Below are 19,842 nucleotides of genomic sequence, written 5' to 3'. Positions count from 1 at the left end.
AGAATTGGGCATCAGTTTTTGGACTTGCCATGATTTAAATCTTGCCAAAGCCGCAGATTCTGCAGCCAATGTCCTTCAATGTATAAAGCTGACTTCTCATTCTCATCAGTAGAAGCCTAAAATTCATAGTCTTAAATCATATATTTAAAAGAAGAAAAACCAAAAACCAATGATTAAGGTATCCATCACTATGTCTTAGGATTTTAAAAGACCATCAAAAGAAAACCAAAGAAAGGATAAGAAAATAAATAATAAAGAGCAGAGAAATTAATAAAATTGCAAAGAAATGCATAATAGATGCTATTAATAGAGCCAAAAATTCCTGTCTATTTCAATCAGTCTTATTATCCCTAATAATACTGATTGAAATAGAAGGAAAAGGCAAAAATCATTAAAAAGTAGGAGTCTTGATAAAAAGGATACTGCCTCAGATACTAAAAGCAGCACATATACTGTCTTAATATAGTTCCATATAGACACAGTGTTATTGTGAAGAAAGTGGGATTATTATCTCAAACCAGCATAGTCAATTTGGCAGTTATGTTTTTGGTGGTAAATTTAGCAAATTGGCATTTCAGTTTGCAAATATGTTTTTCTTTAAAATTTAAAGTGGTCCAACTGTACAATATTAGCTAAACCCTGAGTGAACTAACCAAATTAAATCTTTGTACATGCAAATCAGAAAACCAGACATTGGCTCCAAAGCTGCCCCTGCAGGAGTTTCTAATGAAGTATAATGTATAAGGCAGTAACACTTGTACAGAAAACAGAGAACAGAAACTGGACCAGGAACGAAAGGGCATGAATTGTAGATACATCTCCTCCATTTAATTTATTTATTTAGCAAATGTTTAGTAAGCATCTATTATGTGTCAGATATCTGTTTGACTTTATATACATAGTGATGAGCAATTAAATAATGTACCTGTTCCCATGTCCAGTGGAGGATACAGATATCGAACAATTACCAAAATTCATTCAACAGATATGTACTGAGCATTTGGTATGAGTCAGACATTGTTCTAAGTGCTTGAAATAATGATGAAAAAGCAGACCAAGGACTGTGCCCATGTTGGTTTTATGTTCTAAATGGAGGAGATGGAGAATAAACGTTAGACATACTAAATGTGTGTGTGCGTGTGTGTGCATGTGTGTGTGTGTGTGTGTGTGTATTTTTTAGTACCTGAAATTGAACTCAGGGGAACTCAAACACTGAGCCACATCCCCATCCCTATTTTGTATTTTATTTAGAGACAGGGTCTCAATGAGTTGTTCAGCACCTCGCCATTGCGGAGGCTGGCTTTGAACTTGCTATCCTACTGCCTCAGTGTCCAGAGCCTCTGGGATTACAGGTTTGGGCTGACCTGAAGTATATATCTTATTAGAAGGTGGTAGGTGGTAGGCTAAAGAGGAAGAAAAGGCAGGGTAAGGGTTTTCAGTAATGGGGAGGGGTGGGAATGAGAACTGGGATGGATTGTTATTGTTAACAGGATGATCTCACTGAGAAGTGGACATAGAAGCAAAAACTTACAAAAGTTGGAGGAATTGAGTCTGCAGATATCCAGGGTAAATGTATTCACATTAGAGAACAGCCAATGTAAAAGTCCTCTAATGGGAGCATTCTAGAGTGTTCCAGGCATAGCAACAGGGCCAGATTGTCTAGAGCAGGCAGAAAAGCAGGTGTGGGGAGCCAGTATAAATTACATAGGACCCTGAGGGCCATTGTAAGGACTTTGGCTTTTACTGAGAGAAATGAGGAACCACAGCAGATATCGAACAGAAAGTGATATGGCTTGCTTCATAGTACAACCTGTGATTGTCAATCATAACAGGTGTGTTCAGATATGGAGTCACAGGCTGACCTGATTTATACACTAGGTGATCTTGGGCCTAAATAAACTTAACCAGCCTCATTCTGCCTCACTGGGTCATTGTGAGAATCCAATAACTGCTCTACACATATGCAGACATGACTGAATGTGACCTTTTGGTCAAAATATAGAATGACACATACAGAATGACACAATATAGATTGATACATGCTAAGTGTTTTAGCATCAGACATGCATGTTCAAATGGAAAAATCTACCTCCCAAAGAAGAGAAACTTTGTTCTTGGGAGGCAAAACAACAATAACAACAACAAAACTTACTTTCCAGGGGCAGGGGTAGACGGGTTGTGATCATGGAAAAATGACTGGGAAACATTAAATTAAAGGAGTGCATAACAGAAAGCTCACCAAAATCAGTTTGAGGTTTAAAAACCACAACTGAGGGCTGAGTTGTGGCTCAGCGGCAGAGTGCTTGCCTCGCACAGGTGAGGCACTGGGTTCGAACCTCAACACCACAAGAAAATAAACAAAATAAAGATATCGTGTGCATGTATGACTAAAAAAAAATTAAAAGAAAGAAAGAAAAAATACCACAGCTGAATTCAGTTCTGCTGTCAGCTCTCTGTGAAATTGGACCAGGTACTTCCCTTTTCTGAGTTCCGTGTTTTTCAAATGGGCAATACAATGTCAGACTGAATGAGCTGTTAGGTTATCTCCAGATCTAAAATCATAAGGAGAATTTGTGCTTGGGCCATTGAGTTATAAATGTCTAATACTGAAACCAAAGGTAATTTATCAGATATTTTTACCTCTTAAAGCTTCCTTTTCAGTAACATAAAGGGGCTAGTGTTGATAACCACTAAAATATGCCTCTAGCCTCTTTCCCCTTGCCCATCCTTTAATCTGTCTCAAAAGCTAGAATTTTTTAAATGCTGCTCAAGTTCCCTTCAGAGCATTCCTGGATTCAGTACTAGTACCCGAGAATAAATATAGGAGTGTTGCCATTAAGATGCCACCAAATGTTTTGAAGCCTGTCAACCAAAGTAGTAACACGTCTCAATTTTACATGATTTCTAGGCATTAGAGTCCCTTTGTGACCACCTGAGCTGTCACTTCAAAAAGAAAGATGTAGATGGCATGGTGAAGGGAAGCAGGCATTGGCAGAACAGAGAGTACCACATTGAAACCAAAGAGCACATGCCCTCCGCGCCTGCAGAGGACAGCTACTGGCTGGCCTTGGACATACTGGTCTTTACTGCTTATTTTAAACCTGGGACAATTGTACTTGCACTAAAAAACTTACATAGTTTTTTGTTGTTTTTGTTTTGGTGGCTGTTAAAGTTTTAGTTTCTCTTCTTGGTCCCCCAACTACATCTAAAATCCCCTAATAACAAAGACTGTATCTTTAACTACTTTTCTCTAGTTTTTCAGTTTAATATCCTGCACATAAGAGGATCTTAGTGAATGTTTTGTTGACTATGATGACCACACAGATTGAAGAGGGGAAAATAAAAATCAAAGCCATAAACCTTTGAGTGTCATTTGAGTGGTCTGTCCTGATGTGCCCATAGACCAGAGCATTTATCTTCTTTTCCTTCTGCCATTAAAGCACCTAGTGGTGTTTCCAGATAAGAAATGTAAATGGAATTCATTATCTAACAGGGATATGTATAACTCAGTCATTGCAGTTTTCTAATTCACAAAGAATTGATTTGTGCGATGGATTTGGCCGGGATAGATGGGTTACCATTGGGGAGAACTATCCATCTCTACCAGATTTCAGGAACTTCTTCAATGTTGTCACTGCTGGGAGGCAACTGGAAGAGGGGCATTAGTGACAAATGGCTAAATATTCAAAATTTTAGGGTACCCTGGGATGATAATACAATTCAACCTCTGGTTTATCCAGAGAATCTTGGAGATACTGGCAATAAGGAAAATCCCAGAGTCTTGTTGACAATATCTTTAGGAGTGAAAGAGTTAACCGAGTGTGTAAACTTCGACTCCTGTCCAGTGGACTTGCGGTTTGCTTATTAAAGCCTCAGGTAAATGATTGTCAGAGACCTGTCATTGAGAGCTGTGGCTGGTTGCTGCGTTTCAAAAGCCCACTGATTCCTCTGCAAGACGGAGCAGCATCTTCTAGCCCTTTCCTCATTTCAGATCTCTCCAGGTCGCCTGCAGAAGGAACTAGCAGATCCACAAACATGAATGATGAAGACTACAGCAACATCTACGACACAATCCAGAAAGACAGGATATATGAGGTTCCAGAAGATAATGCAGGTCCTTTATATGATGCTGTCCAGGAAGATGACAGACCAGAAAACACCTTGTATGCCGCTGGGCTGCAAAACCACGAATACGATTCTGTGTCAGTCTATGCTGTTAGGGAGGAAGAGAATGGGTTGGGCTTTTCCCAAGCAGAAGTAGAAGACTACCTCCTGCCCGATGAGGTGTGCCCTGAGGTCCAGGATCCTCAAACAGTGGACCTCCAGGAGGATGGGGACATCTCAGTGGAAGAATTCCGTTCACCATTCCAGGACCATGGGGGCTGCCCAGAGGAGCCACAGGAAAATGGAAGCAGGATAAAGGAAGACCTGCCTTCTCCTGCAAGCTTCACCATCCAGCGCTGCCAGACCTTCTTCGCCAACAAGGACTCCCCCATCTCCTATTCTGAAACTGATGATTTGGAAAAAAATCAAACAGTTTCCATGAACCCTGAGATTTTCCTGTTCGTGAAGGTAAGAACTGCTCTGGCAGACACTTGCACACATAGGTGACAAGGTGGCATCACTGCTGTTTTAGTTTGCTTTGAGTGACAAAGGAGATTTGCGTGGTTCCATGTTCCTGGACTCCCCATATATACTCAAGGATAAGTCTGATTAAACCAGTCATTTCAGAAGGTACCTAGGACTCCCCCAAACCACAAGAATTGGAAAGTACATTTTAAATGTATATTTTATTATTGACTTCTATAAACAACGGGCAAAGCACTTTTTAAGAATTTGTACAAGTGAGCATAAATTCCTGCTCAAGTTAAGTGCATTTGGCTGTCACATTAAATTTCCTTCATCAAAAAGAAACCAAGGCTTGTAGGAGAAAGTCAAATCTACAGTCAGGTGCTAAAGTTTCTTCCTTACATTTCTAAGGTCAGAGATACTTCAGATTACATGGTCAATAAATACTATCTCTATAACAGAACTTGCCCTTTGGCTCCAATATAATTGAAATTCTGATGAAGTAAAATGATTTCAGTGGTATTAAAATGCTTGCTGCATGTTAATATTTAATGCTTAAAAGTTTGGTGATTTTTTTATTAGACTGGTCATGATCATGAATATTATTATCAAAGTATAAAGTGAAATTCAGAGTAAAAAGAATTATCCCTTATTAAACAAGATGGCAACATTTTTTCCAACACTTCCATACATAGAATATTCATCTTTACATGAATTTTTGAATAAGAAGACAAAATTAGTAGATACTGCTATTTCTTACTAATAAAAATGATTACTACTATGAACCTACAATACACAGTCATTTCTCCCTTTCCTGGTTTCAATAATCTAATGAAATACACTTTTTTTACTAGATGAATAAATTGAATACTTTAATGTATTCTACTTTGTACTTTAACTGTTTTGTGTGTTCTTTATTCTACTGTAAGTGTCTTTTATAAAGTGACCTTTTTGGGTTCCTTTCTCCTCTGACCTCTGTGGAAGGTGCTAGACTCCCATACTGGAGGGGACTCTATGGTTCACCATGTTCCTAGAAGGATTAATGGCTGTGCAGGCTGGGTTTCCTCCTTTTGGGTTGCATCAACACCTGTATCCATTTGTATCTGTTCTCACCTGTACTAGCCATGTCAGTGAAAATAGCAGGCAGAAGCTGGACGCAGTGGCGCACTCCTGTGATCCCAGCGGCTTGAGAGGCTGAGGCAGGAGGATCCAAGTTCAAAGCCAGCCTCAACAACTTAGCGAGGCCCTAGACAACTCAGAGGGACCTTGCTGCAAAATAAAAAAAAAAAAATTAAAAAGGGGCTGGGATGTGGCTCAGTAGTAAAGTGCCCCTGGTTCAATCCCAGGTATCACTGAAAAAGAAAGAAAGAAAATAGCAGGAAGGCAGGTTTATAACTATATGCTCAACCAATGGTGGTGGTGGTGGTGTGTGTGTGTGTGTGTGTGTGTGTGTGTGTGTGTGTGTGTTACTAGGGATTGAACCCAGGCCCTATGCATGCCAGGTGCAAGCACTATACTACTGAGCTTCATCCCCTGCTTTTCAAAAATTTTATTTTGGACCAAAGTCTCATGAAACTGCCCCTGCTGGCCTTGAACTTGTGTCTTAGCTCCCATCAACCAACATGTTTTTGAAGCTTAATCATTTCAAAGTGTTGACCAACTACTAAATTAGTTAAATATATCATTCATTTATTCCTGAAACAGCTATTGGGGCAGGCACTGGTTTCATAACAATGCAGAAAAACAAAGTCCTACCTCCCCTGCACTTTGCACTGTAGTGAGAGAAGAAACTGAGAGACAAAGAAATAAGCAAATAGAAAATGTGGCCAGTGGCAGTCATGTTAGAAAGAAATAGAGACCAGGATATGAGGGCATTCACTTGTTACTGGTGCTGTAACAATTGAGCAAAAGCTTAGTGACTTCAAAATAACACAAATGTTCTCCTCTATCTCTGGCGGTCACAAACCTGGATCAAGTGATGGGGCTAAAATCAAGGTTGTGGCAGGCTGTGTTCCTGCTGGTGGTTCAAGGGGAGCATTCCTTCTCTTTGCCATTTCTGGAAGCTAACTGTATGGCCCATGTCAATCATCACCTTGCCTTCCTCTGATGTGACTCCTCCTGTATCTGTTTTATGGACCGATATAATTAGATTATCCCACTTGGGTAATTCAGGGTGATCTCCCCATTTTAAGATCTTTGGTTCATTCACATCTGAAGTGCTTTCTACCATGTTTAACATTCACAGCTTCTAAGGATAAGGGCATGGACATATTAGGAGCCATTTTTCAACCTAGCAGGGAAGACCAGGCAGGCAATGTTTCCCAGACACTATTGAATGAGATGAGCCCAGAACCTTCTCTTTGGTTATTTGCATGGTTCACAATTCAAAAAGCACAAAAGGGTCACTCTGGAACCATACTCCCTCAGACATCCCATTTCTACCTCCTGAGGCAAGCCGTTCTAAACATTTCCATTGAACATGCTTCCCCAAATTTTCTGTGCACTTTTCTGGCAATTATGGGTCTAAGTTCATATATTTGAAATTCACTTTTTGTTTTCCTTTTATTTAATACAGAAGTTATTACACCACATGCTCTATCATGCACCTTGCTTTGACGGGGGGAGTCTCATTTATTGCAATGGAATTCAGACACTTTAAAATTCACAACATAAGTGTACACTTCTATGAACTTTGACAAAGGCGTTCAGTCTTGTAACCGTGACATAGAACTTTTCTATCACAACAGGAAAAAACTCCCTCAAGCCTCTTCTTTCTATCCCTATAGTTTTGTCTTTTCAAAAATATCATACAAATGGAATTCAATTCTATGTAGTCTTTGGATATGGTTTCTTTCATAATTTTTTCCATGAATCATCCATGTTGATACGTATATATCAGTTGTTGGTTCCTTTCTATTTCTGAAGAGTACTCGATCACACGTATGTACCATAATTTGTTGATGCATTTGGCAGCTGATGTGCACTTGAATTCTCCCCAGCTTTTGACTATTAATAAGGAGGCTTCAATAAACGTATGAGTTTTGTATTGATTATGTTTTCATTTCTTTTCGGTAAGTGCTTAAGAGTAGAATTATTAAGTTACACGATCAGTGAAACTTATTTTAAATTTTTTTTCAGATTGTTTCAAAGTAGTTGCCAAAATTAGCATGAGACTTCTAGTTGTGTTCTTTCCAGTCCTTGGCCTTACCAGTCTCTTAAATTGTGGGCATAGTGGTATATGTATGACAGTATTTTACTTCAGTTTTAGTGTTCATTTTTCTATTTACTAATGATGCTGAGCATGTTTTTGTACATTTATTACCCATTTTTATGTCTTCTTTGGTGAAATATCTATTCAGATATTTTGCTTATTATTATTATCCTTTAAGTATTTTATCTCCTTACTACTAAATTATAAAAGTTCTTTATATATTCAATATATAATTTTTTTCTCAGATAAATGTTTTGAAAATAGTTTAAAAGTTTGTGGCTTGATTTTTATTTTTATAACAGTATCTTTTGAAGAGCAGAGTTTTTCTCATTTTTATTTTAAGACAGTCCATTGTCTTAGTTTGCTTGTGAACCTACAAAAATGATTACTATAACAGATTACCTGATGCTGGGTAATTTATGAAGAAAAAAAAATGTTTTGGCTCATGATTCTGCTGGCTGGAAAGTCCAAAGAGCATGGTGTGCCATCTAGTTGTTAGAATATGGTGGAGAAGTGGAGAGGGAACAAACTATGTCCAAAAGGGGCACCTGTGTGAGCAAGGAAGCAACACAGTCCTGTGAGAACTACATTATACCCTCCTAAGTGTAATTCCTTTGTGATCTAATCATGTCTTCATGGGACTACTACCACCTCAATGCCAGTGCCCTGGGGACCAAGCCTCCACCACATAAGTCTTTGAGGGACACACCCAAACCATATCCAAACCATAGCATCTATTTATCATTTTTTTCCACAGTTTGTGCTTTTTGTGTCCTAAGAAATGTTTGTCTAACCCAGAGTCATGAAGTGTGTGTGTGTGTGTGTGTGTGTGTGTGTGTGTGTGTGTGTGTGTTTCCAGTACTGGGGATCAAACCCAGGATCTCACATATGCTAGGTAGGCACTCCACACTGAGCCACACCCCACTCCAAAGATTTTTTTTCCTGTTTTTATCTAAAAATTTTATAACTTCAGTTCTCTGATCTATCTCACATTCATTATGCATATTGTCCAAATTATGGTTTGTTTTCTTTCCTTTTTTTCTTCCTTCTTCCCTTCCCTCCCCCTTTCTGGTATCCTTCCTTTCTTTGAATGTACATATATTGATTGATTTTCAAATGGTAAGCCACCCTTTCATTTCTGCACACCTGTAATCCCAGTGACTCTGGTTGCTGAGGCAGTAGGATCATGATTTGTTATTTTATATATTTCTAGATTTGATTTGATATGATTTTGTGAAAAGATTTTTGCACAGATGTTCATGATGAGCATTATTCTGTACATTTATTTTAATTTATTTGCTTTTGGTTCTAGGATAATGCTCACCTCATAAAATGAGCTGGGCATGTCTTTCCTTTTCTATTTTTCCGAAAGAGTGTTTTGTGAAATTGGTATTCTGTCTTTTTATTTATTTATTTATTTATTTGTTCTAATCCATGACAGCAGAATGCATTTTGATTCATAGGACACAAATGGAGCCCAATTTTTCATTTCTCTGGTTGTACACAAAGTAGAGTCACACCATTTGTGTCTTCATACATGTACCTAGGGTCATGATGTCTTAAGAGCTTGATAGAATTCAGCAGTGAAACCATCCTTACTAGAGATTTCTTGGTGTAGAGAGTTATTTCCCCCCTTGAAAATTCACTGTATGTGATAGAGACAGGGTTATTCTGTTCTCTTCCTCCTCCTCCTCCTCTCCTCCTCCTCCTCCTCCTCCTCCTTTTTAAACCAGTGAGTTTGTTAATTTGTTCTTCCAGTTATTTGTTGTTAGCCAGATATAGTGCTGCACATCTGTAATCCCAGTGACTCTGGTTGCTGAGGCAGTAAGATCATGAGTTCAAGGCCAGCCCTGGTCAACTTAGCAAGACACTATGTCAAAATAAAAAAATAAAATAAAATAAAAAGGGGTGGAGATGCAGCTCGGTGGAGAGCATTTGCCCAGCATGCATGAAGCCCCAGGTTTGATCCAAAAAGTTACTTGTTGTTTACTATAAGTTGTTCAATCTATCATCAATTTCACCTCAATATGTATTCTTCTACCTTATTGTGCGTATGGTGTGTGTTTATACAGCAATTTTAATATCCGTATGTAATAATTTTACTATTTCAGCCATCTATACATTGATTTTTCCTGTTGGTTTTAAGGTTGCATTTTTTTTGTAATTTGCGTACTCTGGTAATATATTTTGGTTTCCACACAAAGTTGTTGGATGCTAGATTTTGCTGTATTCCTTTAAAAATATGTTAGGCCTCATTCTAGAAGGCAGGGATGTTACTTTGAATGAATTGGATCCTTTAGAAACTTCTTTTCGGCTTTGTAAGGGTGGGTCCAGAAGAACCCTCTTCTAGAGCGAATTTGACTCCACTACTGAAGCAATATCCTTCAGAGGATTCTACCCATCGCTTTCTGCAACAAGAGACTGTTTTAGTCAGCTTGGTCACCGCTGAGACCCAAAGTCCTGACAAGAACAACGCAGAGAAGGAAAAGTTTATTTGGGCTCTCAGTCCACAGACAGCAGACTCCATAGCTCTGGGCCTGAGAAGAGGCAGAGAGCATCATGGCAGAAGGGTGTGGTGGAGGAAACAGCTCAGGACATGGTGACAAGGAAGCAGAGAGAGAATTCCACTTACCAGGGACAAAATATAACAGAGCTATTTTTGCTCTGCCTTCTGAGAACACAAACTATTAGCAGATTTACTGTGAGACTCTAGGATTGTTTCTGCTTCTGATTTCCAATTCTTTCCCCACACTCGGTTGTTTCTTTACGTGCATATGCAGATCAGAACTTGGCCAAAGTTTCAAGGGGACTCATCTGCAGATTTAGAGTATGGACATGCTCTCTCTCTCTCTCTCCCCATCTTCTTTGATATTTTTATCTGCAAATTCTAGCTTCCCCAATCGACTCAAACTCCAAACTCCATTTTCTAATCAACTTAGAGAGACTGCCAGCCTTTATTTGTCCCTGTGCTATCTGTTCCCAATTTTTGAAAACTGTCACTTCCTATAGTTTTTCTGCTAGTAATATTCTAGTTGTCAAGGGAAAATTTGATTTCTTTTACCCTATTTTAACCAAAAGTGCAGGTTGTTGCAACTGACTTTAAGACCTTGGTTTCTGTTGAGTTGCTTCTCTTTTTCTTTCTTCCCAGAAAATTGGCTTCTTGATCTCAAATTTGAATTGAAATTTAGAGTACAGCTCAACTGGACTAAAATCCAATGATAATGACATTAAAGTGACATGATAGGATAACAGATACAGCAAAATATTTTGGCCTTCTGGCAAAAGGTTCTTTTCTGATTCTTCTTCTTGCTGTCTTTTGCAAAATCTTTATCTTATATCTTTAAGTTCTCAGCAATGAGGAAATAGAAAAAAAACCAGATGTCCTAACTAATCATTCGCTGATACAAGCCTCATTTTAAACCCTCTTACCATTTAAGAGGTGAATTCCTTTGGAAAATTGTAGGAAAAAATGGGTTTTATTACTGCCAAAATGGAATTCTGCTCTAAAGTTATATTCTGATACCTGAGTCCCTATATCCAGAATATAGGAATTGTAACGTGCACATGAGAAAGATGCATTGTCAGGCAGCTCCGCTTCAAGATGGATGACATTCCACAAAATTAGAGACTGTGAACAGAACATGTGTTTTAGTGCAGATGCTAAGTGACTTGCACATTCTTATGAGGACAAAGATTAGAAAGTCAGACTTGAAACTAGGCCCATTTTTATGCTTTAACTGTAGAACCTCCTCACCTCCTTCCATGATCCTTGAGGTCAACAGTAGTGCCCAGGCCTGTCAAAAGCCATCAGTGTCTACCGACAGGCCTGGGTGGGCAACAGTCAATGGCAACAGCCAATCAACAAGAGGGTACATTGTTTAGGAAACAATTGATGTTCTCAGGTTTCAGTGATCACACCCTCAAGGTAAACATGCAAGGTGGCAATAAAGAACTGATAAGAGTACTTATTGTTCACTGGACCAAAACACAGGACAGCATGTTTTTCCCTTTACAGAAATATTTTTGTTATGTTCTTCTGTGGTGACAAGGAAGGAAATAATGTGGCAGGTCGTTTTTTAATGTTGACAATAGCAACTCTCTGAAAATTGGTTTGGTTCTTCTAGAATTGCAGTATTCAAAATCGTAGCCATTAGCCACTAATGGCTATTTAAGTTTATATTAGTCAAAATTTTAGTTCTTCAGTCATACCCGCCATATTTCAAGTGCTCAACAGCCATGTCTGGCTACTGGCTACTGCATTGGGAAGTGCAAATGTAGAACTTCTCGGTCATCACAGGACATTCCACAAGACAGTGTTGTTGTAGGATGATCAGATCTATGTTCAGCTCTGAGATGAAATCCAATCAGTTATGTAGCCACTGGCCCTTCTCTGGGCTTTATTCTAGTATGGTAGGTGATTTGGTTTAGTGAGATAGAAGAATGCTCATATCGGTAAGAATAAAGACACAACCATGAAAATGATCCACTTTGCTAAAAAGGGTCTATGATATAATTTTGTATGTATCAATTGGTTTTAAATGATAATATTTATACAGAGCTACACAACTAGAATCAACTCTTGCAAATCTCATCCATTTGGCAAAACCCAGGCCCACTGAAAGTCTATCTGAGGCAAGGGGATCTATCAGAGCTGCAGAAATCTTGAGAACTAAAGATGTTACCACTCCAGCAATGAGGGCCAAATGCAGACAGAAAGATCAGAATCCTTCATTTGACCATCCTCATCCCCAATCTAAACAACTTAACAGATAGCCAATGATATTAAATAATTATTGATAGACACACACACACACACACACACACACACACACACACACACACACAAATATCCTTACCAAGTTAAAGCAAGGAAAGGCATCCGGAGTGGGAGAGGGAGTTGTTACAAATACTCAGAAAAGATGAAGGTCAAGGTTGAATAACTATCTTGTGAATATAGTTAGTTCTAACTCTATAATACAAACTTTATAACTGCAAGAATGAGCCTCAGGTTAATTTTCTGCACTTCCCTATCTGTCCCTTTAATACATCTTGAATCAACAGATGGATACATCTTTATTGAACCTGTACTCTGCACTTCATGTGCAGACAGCGTGAGAGGTAGAAAAACAGTTCAAGGTAGGGCCCCCTTAAATGAGACTCTGATCAGCTGGTTCAGGAGGAAGGATTAACACATGAAGGATATACAAATTAATACTAGAGTCATGATAGAGTCAGGTTTTAGAATATATGATGCATGATACAAAATAAGCACAGTAGAGCTGCAAATGGAGAGCAAAACTCATTTTATTTCAATTTCAACTTTGTATCTCTGTATTATTAAGATCATTTAGAATCCGGTAAGTGGCAGGTATGCTGCTAGATTACTGAAATTATAAAAATTAAGAAAGGACTTGCAAGGTGAGATGAGGAACACCCTTATCTTCCCCACAAATGTGGCCAAATGATGTAATACTGTGAGGGGAAGGAGTGAGCAATTTTTCAGGAAGAGAGAGGATGTACTCCCAACTCAACATGGGAGTAGGTCATAAAGGTCATAAAGAAACTCAGTCGGAACAGGAGAGAAGCCAGTCAGGTAGTAGCAGTCGTCTCAGGGTTATTTGGGATCAGCAAGTGGCTCACAGCGTATGTGTTGGAGGAAGGGGAGAGTAAATAGATGATGCTGAAAATCAAGTTTGGTAACTTCCAGTGAAGACTCTGTGCCAATGAAGGAGGCTAAACTTTACCTGTAAGCACAGGGATGTCACCAAAAGTTAAGCAGTTAGCAGGCTGAGATAAAAAGTATGCAACAATCTGGGCATGTGTGGCACATGCCTGTAGTCCCAGCGGCTCGGAAGGCTGAGGCAGGAGGATTACAAGTTCAAAGCCAGCCTCAGCAACCAATGGAGGCCCTAAGCAACTCAGCAAGACTCTGTCTCTAAATAAAATACAAAAAAAAAAAAAAAAAAAAAGGTGGGGCGGGCTGGGGATGTGGCCTGTATTCAGTCTCCGGTACCAAAGAAAAGTATGCAAGGGGCTGGGGATGTGGCTCAAGCAGTAGCGCGCTCGCCTGGCATGCGTGCGGCCCAGGTTCGATCCTCAGCACCACATACCAACAAAGATGTTGTGTCCGCCGATAACTAAAAAATAAATATTAAAAAATTCTCTCTCTCTCTCCTCTCTCACTCTATCTTTTAAAAAAAAAAGAAAGAAAAGTATGCGACACAGTACTACAGGTGAGAGATGATGAGGGTCTAAACTAACAAAAGGAGCAGTGAAATAAAAAGCAATGAGAATGACTTTGAAAACCCTGTAGGAGAAAGAACTTCTGAGCAAGGTGCCCAGTTGAATGTGGAAGATTATGGGAATTACAATACCACTAATTAGGGAAGAGCAAGCGCTTGGGGGAAGGAAGGAGTGGAAGAGAGGCTATTTTCATTTTTTTTTTCTTTGTTGGTACCAGGGATGGAACCTAGGGGTGCTTCATCACTGAGCCACATCTCCAACCATTTTTTGTATTTTCTTTAGAGACAGGGTCTCACTGAGTTGCTTAAGGCCTCGCTAAGTTGCTGAGGCTGGTTTTGAACTCGTGATCTTCCTGCCTCAGCCTCCTGATCTTCTGACGTTACAGGTGTTTACCACCATGTACAGTGGCAAATTGTCAATATTTTAATGTGCCCTTGGACTCTACAGGTTGATCTGCCTTGTAGGAGACATTTGAGAAAGAAACTCAAAAGAAAGACAAGATTAGAGATAGGCATTCCATTGGCTGGTAGAGATAATAGCTATAGTCACTAATCTAAACAGGGTCTTCCCAGAAGACAGTGGAATATTGGGAAACAAGGCTTTCGAGTACATGGTACACAAGGGTTTGGCAATAAATGCTGATTTGCTGATTTCCATACCTCATTGCACTGGCTGATGGCTACCAGTGCAGCATCATGGAGCAGAGAACTGGAAAGAGTTGCAGACCAGGGCTTCATATACCACTATGCAGACTTACCACACAGCAGGGCACTTGGCCAAGGGGGTGAGGAAGAATCTGGCTTTCAGCCAAGCCCACCTGGGCTGTCAGGTCCCTACAGGGATGCTTGGGGGGGCACCTATTGCTTCCTCTGTCCAGAGGGTCAATGATTAGTCCTGAGGAACAGCATTTATGCAATGGGGAAAGACCACCCACCTGGACAAAACCAAACCAAAAAAAGTGGACGAACAGGCTGAAATCCAAGCACTGCCCCTTTCTAGTTTGATGTCTTGGTCAAGTTACTTTACATCTCTATGCCTCCATTTCATCATTTTTAGAGCTTCAGTAAAATAGACATAAAATTTAACGTCATAACCATTAGTAATTGTCCAGTTCAGAGGCATTAAATATATCTAATTTCACATTGCTTCTCTATCACAATCACCACTGTACCCAGGGAATTCTTACTATGAAAAGCTGAAACTCTGTACTCATTATATAAAATCTCCCCTGCTCCAGTCTCTGGAAATCACCATTCTTTCTGTCTCTAGGAATTTGACTATGGTAAATATCTTTTTTTTTCTTATAGCAAAATATCTTTATAAAATTCAGCATCAATTAAGAATTAAAAAAAAAATTAGTTAAACAGCTAGTCACAGTAGCTCAGAAGACGGAGACAGGAAGATTGCAAGTTCCAGGATAGCCTTGGTAACTTGGTGAGACCATCTCAAAAAAAATAAAAAATAAAAAGGGCTGGGAATTTTTTTCAGTGGTAGAGCTGCCTTGGGTCCAATCCCAGTACAAAAAAAAAAAGAAAGGAAAAGATGAAACTCATATGATTTTCCTTATGTAAGATACATATCATAGGATTGGACCCAGGGCTACCGCTGAACAAAATTTCCAGCCCTTTTTATTTTTTATTTTTTTGAGATAGTCTTGCCAAGTTGCCAAGGCTGTCATGGAACTTGCCTTCCTGTTCAGCTCTGTGTCTTCCATAACTGTCTAGCACAGCATATGTTAAAGTGGTGGCTGTCCTTCATCGAGTGAGTCCTCTGTGCTAGGTGAACTCTGTGTTAGTCCTCTGTGATAGACCCTGCTTCAAAGACCTTTAGCTCAGTGGGAAAGATACACTTCTGGTCCCAAGCATTTCAGATAAGCTGTACTACACATTTGTAGGGAAATTTCACTAACATATTGGGATGGAACATAGGGGGATGAAAGTGGAGATAGGAGACAAATACGTTTATACGTGGGGATTGACCTGGACTATAGACAGTCTTGGAATAGCAGTTGAAACTTTTAGAGTCTGTTTGGTTTTGTTCTGCAGGAGGGAGCTGCTGGGGGTTGAACAAGGAAATTATAAGGTCAGAAGTGTGCTGGGGGGAAGATGGTTTTGGCCATGGTGGGCTTTACAGTCAATCTTTCCCTTATTACCTCAGGGCAGAGAAGGAAGCACAGACCTGCCAGAATCTTCCAACCAGACCTTTAGGATTGCTTTCCTGAATGCCTGCCTGTCCTTGTTTGACAAACCATGCAGTTATGGGCACAGATGATGGATGCCCTCATGAAAAAATCAGTAGGTGGGGCAGCATTCCCCAACCTCCCCCAACCAGGACATTCCAAGCATCAATATCCATCCCCACACCTGCAGAAAAGAAGTGTTTATCTCAATAAAAAGTTTGAATGGGAACTATTAATCCTCTGACAAAATCACTTTGGACAATTTCTTGCTGACCTCAGAGTACATGGCAAAGTCACCTGATCTTAACATTTCATGAAGCAGTATCTAGTCCTCCAAGATTGTAAACTGTCAAATCTCAAGTTAGAGAGCTCTTCAGGGCAGGGTTACAGAATGGAATGCCTCTCCCCAGGGTAAAGTTCTCATCAGACTCCTGAGGCAATTGATCCCAGCAGCCACTGCGCACCACAACTAAAAATAGACACAGTATAAAACCCCAGCTCCCAGGGAAGCTCAGAGAAAATAGTTTGCTGAGAGAAGCAGCCCAGAGCCTGATAAAGCGGGGCCTGGTATTTTCAGCACGTTGTGAGACATGATGTATTTCCTGGGATGGCTGCTGCCAACCTTCGGTGATTAAAGTGGATTTGCTAGGTGGGAGGAAAGGGTACTTTCTAAATTATGACAGGTCTCAAAGATTATCTGGTGAAACCCCTCAGTTTACAGAGGCGCTCAACACTTATCTCTCTTCTACCTGCATACTTGGAACCTTTTGGTCACTTAGCAAATGTTGAGTGAACCTGGCTCAATTCCTGGCTTCAGAGTCTCTGCTAAGTGCCACATCCAGGACAGCTAAGTAGAACCTCTATATTGCTGTTTTCTTATCCTCTGGTTTTCTTTCCGGGCATTGCATTTATTTGCTGGTTGTCTGTCTGCCCTATAGAAAGTTGGTGGGTCACGGGGTAGGGACTTGGCCTGGCTGGAGTCTGGCACACGAATGAGTGTTCTGACCATGCACTGTGCATCAGGCCCTGCCCTTCTTTCTCTGTAGTCTCTTTCTGTAACTCTCATCTCTTGGAAGTTGGCTTTTCTGTGTTTGGCTTCTGTCTTTTCTTATGTCTCATGTTTTCTCCTTGATTGGTTGGTTGGTTGGTTTCTCTTTTGGTCTTAGATATTTTCTGTGTTTTCTAGCTCTTCTAGTAGATTGTTGCTTTTAACAATCATCTTTATTTTTAAAACTCTGATATTTTCTCTGGATGGTCCTTTCCCAAGCTTTCCATGCCACATTATGAGGGCAGAGACATTGGAGAGGCCAAGTCAATCATTTTTCCTTGAGGGTGAACAGGAGGGGAATAGATCTCCAAACACCAGAGTAAGAAAGGCTTTACCCTGGCACTGCCACAGCTACATGGGAAGCATGAGCTGTCCCCAGACCATCAGAGGCTTCTTGAGGTAAAAACTTCCATTGAGAGCCCAGGGATGAATGCCAGGCTTCCAGTGCTCTCCTGAGAACTGAGAGGTGGCAGAGGGCTACTGTCCCATAGAGTGCTCCTAAGATGGATTTTCAGAGAGTCCCTCCACTTGAATCTACATCACATCTCTTACCCACTATGGAATGGCCAGTTCCAAGCTTACAGCTTCTCCAAGAGTCTGGAAAGCAACATACACGGTCCCCTTCTCTTCCTTTGCAGCTTCCTTGGGATTTATTCTGGGCTACAGAGTTTTCTGTTCTGTATCACCAGTCAACATGCTCCAAGCTGCCTTCTCTATTCCAGAAATTCGTCTAAACCCTTTGTCCATCAGTGACCCCATCTCATTTTCTTTGCTGTTTTAAGGTCATTCTTCTCCATACGTCTATTCTTTGATTTCAGCAGGGTCTCAGAAGAATCTGCGGGCAGTGATCTTTTAGTCATCGTGTATGAACTAAGGTTCCTACATGCAGTTTGGGAACTGGTGAATTTCAAATATTTAAACAGGGCTCTTGACTGCAGGACATCTCAGCACCTTTAATTTGCAAATATGGATTGCAAATCTCAAAGAGAGGTTGTGGTATTGAGACTATCCCAATTATTTGACCACAGGAATTTCTTTCTTTTCAGGGAAATCTCATCCTGTTAACATTCCAAATATATATATATATATATATATATATATATATATATATATATATGCTGGAAAATACTGAATTTACTGGTATGCAAAAGCTCTGGGAATGCAGAAGACATGTTTGCTATATGTATGTACAAAAGGAAACTGAGTCAATGGTCCTAAATACCCCCCCCAACCCTACACAAAGAGCACATTTACTTCACTGTGGAAATGCCTTATATCACACAGTGAGTGTAATGGAAAGAATACACAGGCCAAACTCAAGCGAGCAAAACCATCTGAGATATGCGGATTAACTTCTCTGAGCCCCAATTTCCATATCTCTAAGATAGGCATCATATCTTCTCCTTCCATTTCATAAGGCAGTTATATCTCATATAAAATATGAGACAGTATTTTTTTTTTCCAATGTAAAGCACTAAATGAACACAAGGAATTATTATTGTTGTGAAATTCAATTACTGGGTCGCAGGAGTTAGAACATAAAGATGTCTGAACATTCTTTACACACTTCACACAGCGGTTGCCCAGTCGTCCTGCATGTAGAGACGGCCTGAGCAACAATAACAGAGAGAAGAACACTTAGAAGCAAAGGAAAGAAACCCGAATCCTTTACAGGGTGTGGACCCAGGGCTGAGGTAGTTCACTCTCCCTGGGCAAGAGAAGACCTTGAGATAGATTCACAGACACTGAGAGGTCCTTCGATCTGGAAGAGACCATGGATGTCATTTAATCCAACTTGTTTGTTTTCCACCTGTAGAAACTGTGGCCCAGAGAGCTTCAGTCATTTGCCACCTATGACAATGGTAGAGGCAGAGCCAGCAGGCAGGTCTATCAACCAGCCTGGAATGCAAATTGACCTCTGCCTGGGCGGGGCCTGGGCTAGTGCACTGCTCTCCACCTGAAGGAGCCAAGTGCTGGCTGGGGAGCCAGAGAAACAGCAAACACTAGAAGGCTGGTATTCCACGACTGGGTGGTTCTGATAAGTATTCTAAGTAGTCAGAAAATGGGAGGTGTTGGTGGTGTCTAGACAGAACAACTTTTCTTTTGTAGTTAAGATTTTCCACTTTCAGAAATTCTGCCCTTTTACCTCAAAGAGTCCTCAAGGAAGAGAATGCACACAGAAAGACAGACAAATATACATACACACATGCACACACACAAACTCACATATAATGACTTTCAGGAGCAGTTACTGTTTTCTTTCTTATTTTTTGTCATCTTAGGATACTTTGAGATATATGCTTCATGTCTCAAATACAGATTGAAGAATCTGTTGTAAATGTGGGGAGCAGTTTCTTAACCTTAAAAACACCAAGAAAAAAAGGGGACCAGTTGAGAGGGTTCTGCTTGAAATATATCTGGTGCCATCTCTAAAGTGTCTCAGAGCCTACGCTTTTGCAGCTAAGAAGCAAAAGAGAAAATACCCATTTCCCTGGCAACAACTCTTGTTTAGTCTTAAAATAATATTCCTATGTTTTGGAAGAGCAGGGCACCTATTAGGGTTTTAATTTCTATGGTTTACAGAGCAGCAAA

General features: G+C 40.1%; 1 protein-coding gene across 1 annotated transcript in view; it reads left to right on the top strand.

The window, feature by feature from the left end:
* Positions 1-4,020: 4,020 nt before the first annotated feature.
* The window catches only part of CLIC5 (chloride intracellular channel 5), a 147,622-nt gene continuing 131,800 nt past the window's right edge, over positions 4,021-19,842 (top strand). Inside the window, exon 1 of the mRNA XM_081294416.1 lies at positions 4,021-4,572. Coding sequence (XP_081150542.1) covers positions 4,036-4,572 — 537 coding nt within the window. The 5' untranslated portion in view covers positions 4,021-4,035. The remainder of the gene's footprint in view (positions 4,573-19,842) is intronic.

This window comes from Spermophilus citellus (assembly GCF_964194105.1).
Source record: "Spermophilus citellus genome assembly, chromosome: 5".
Taxonomy (NCBI): domain Eukaryota; kingdom Metazoa; phylum Chordata; class Mammalia; order Rodentia; family Sciuridae; genus Spermophilus; species Spermophilus citellus.
Note: the sequence above shows the minus strand (reverse complement) of the source record. Positions and strands in the feature narration are given on the sequence as shown.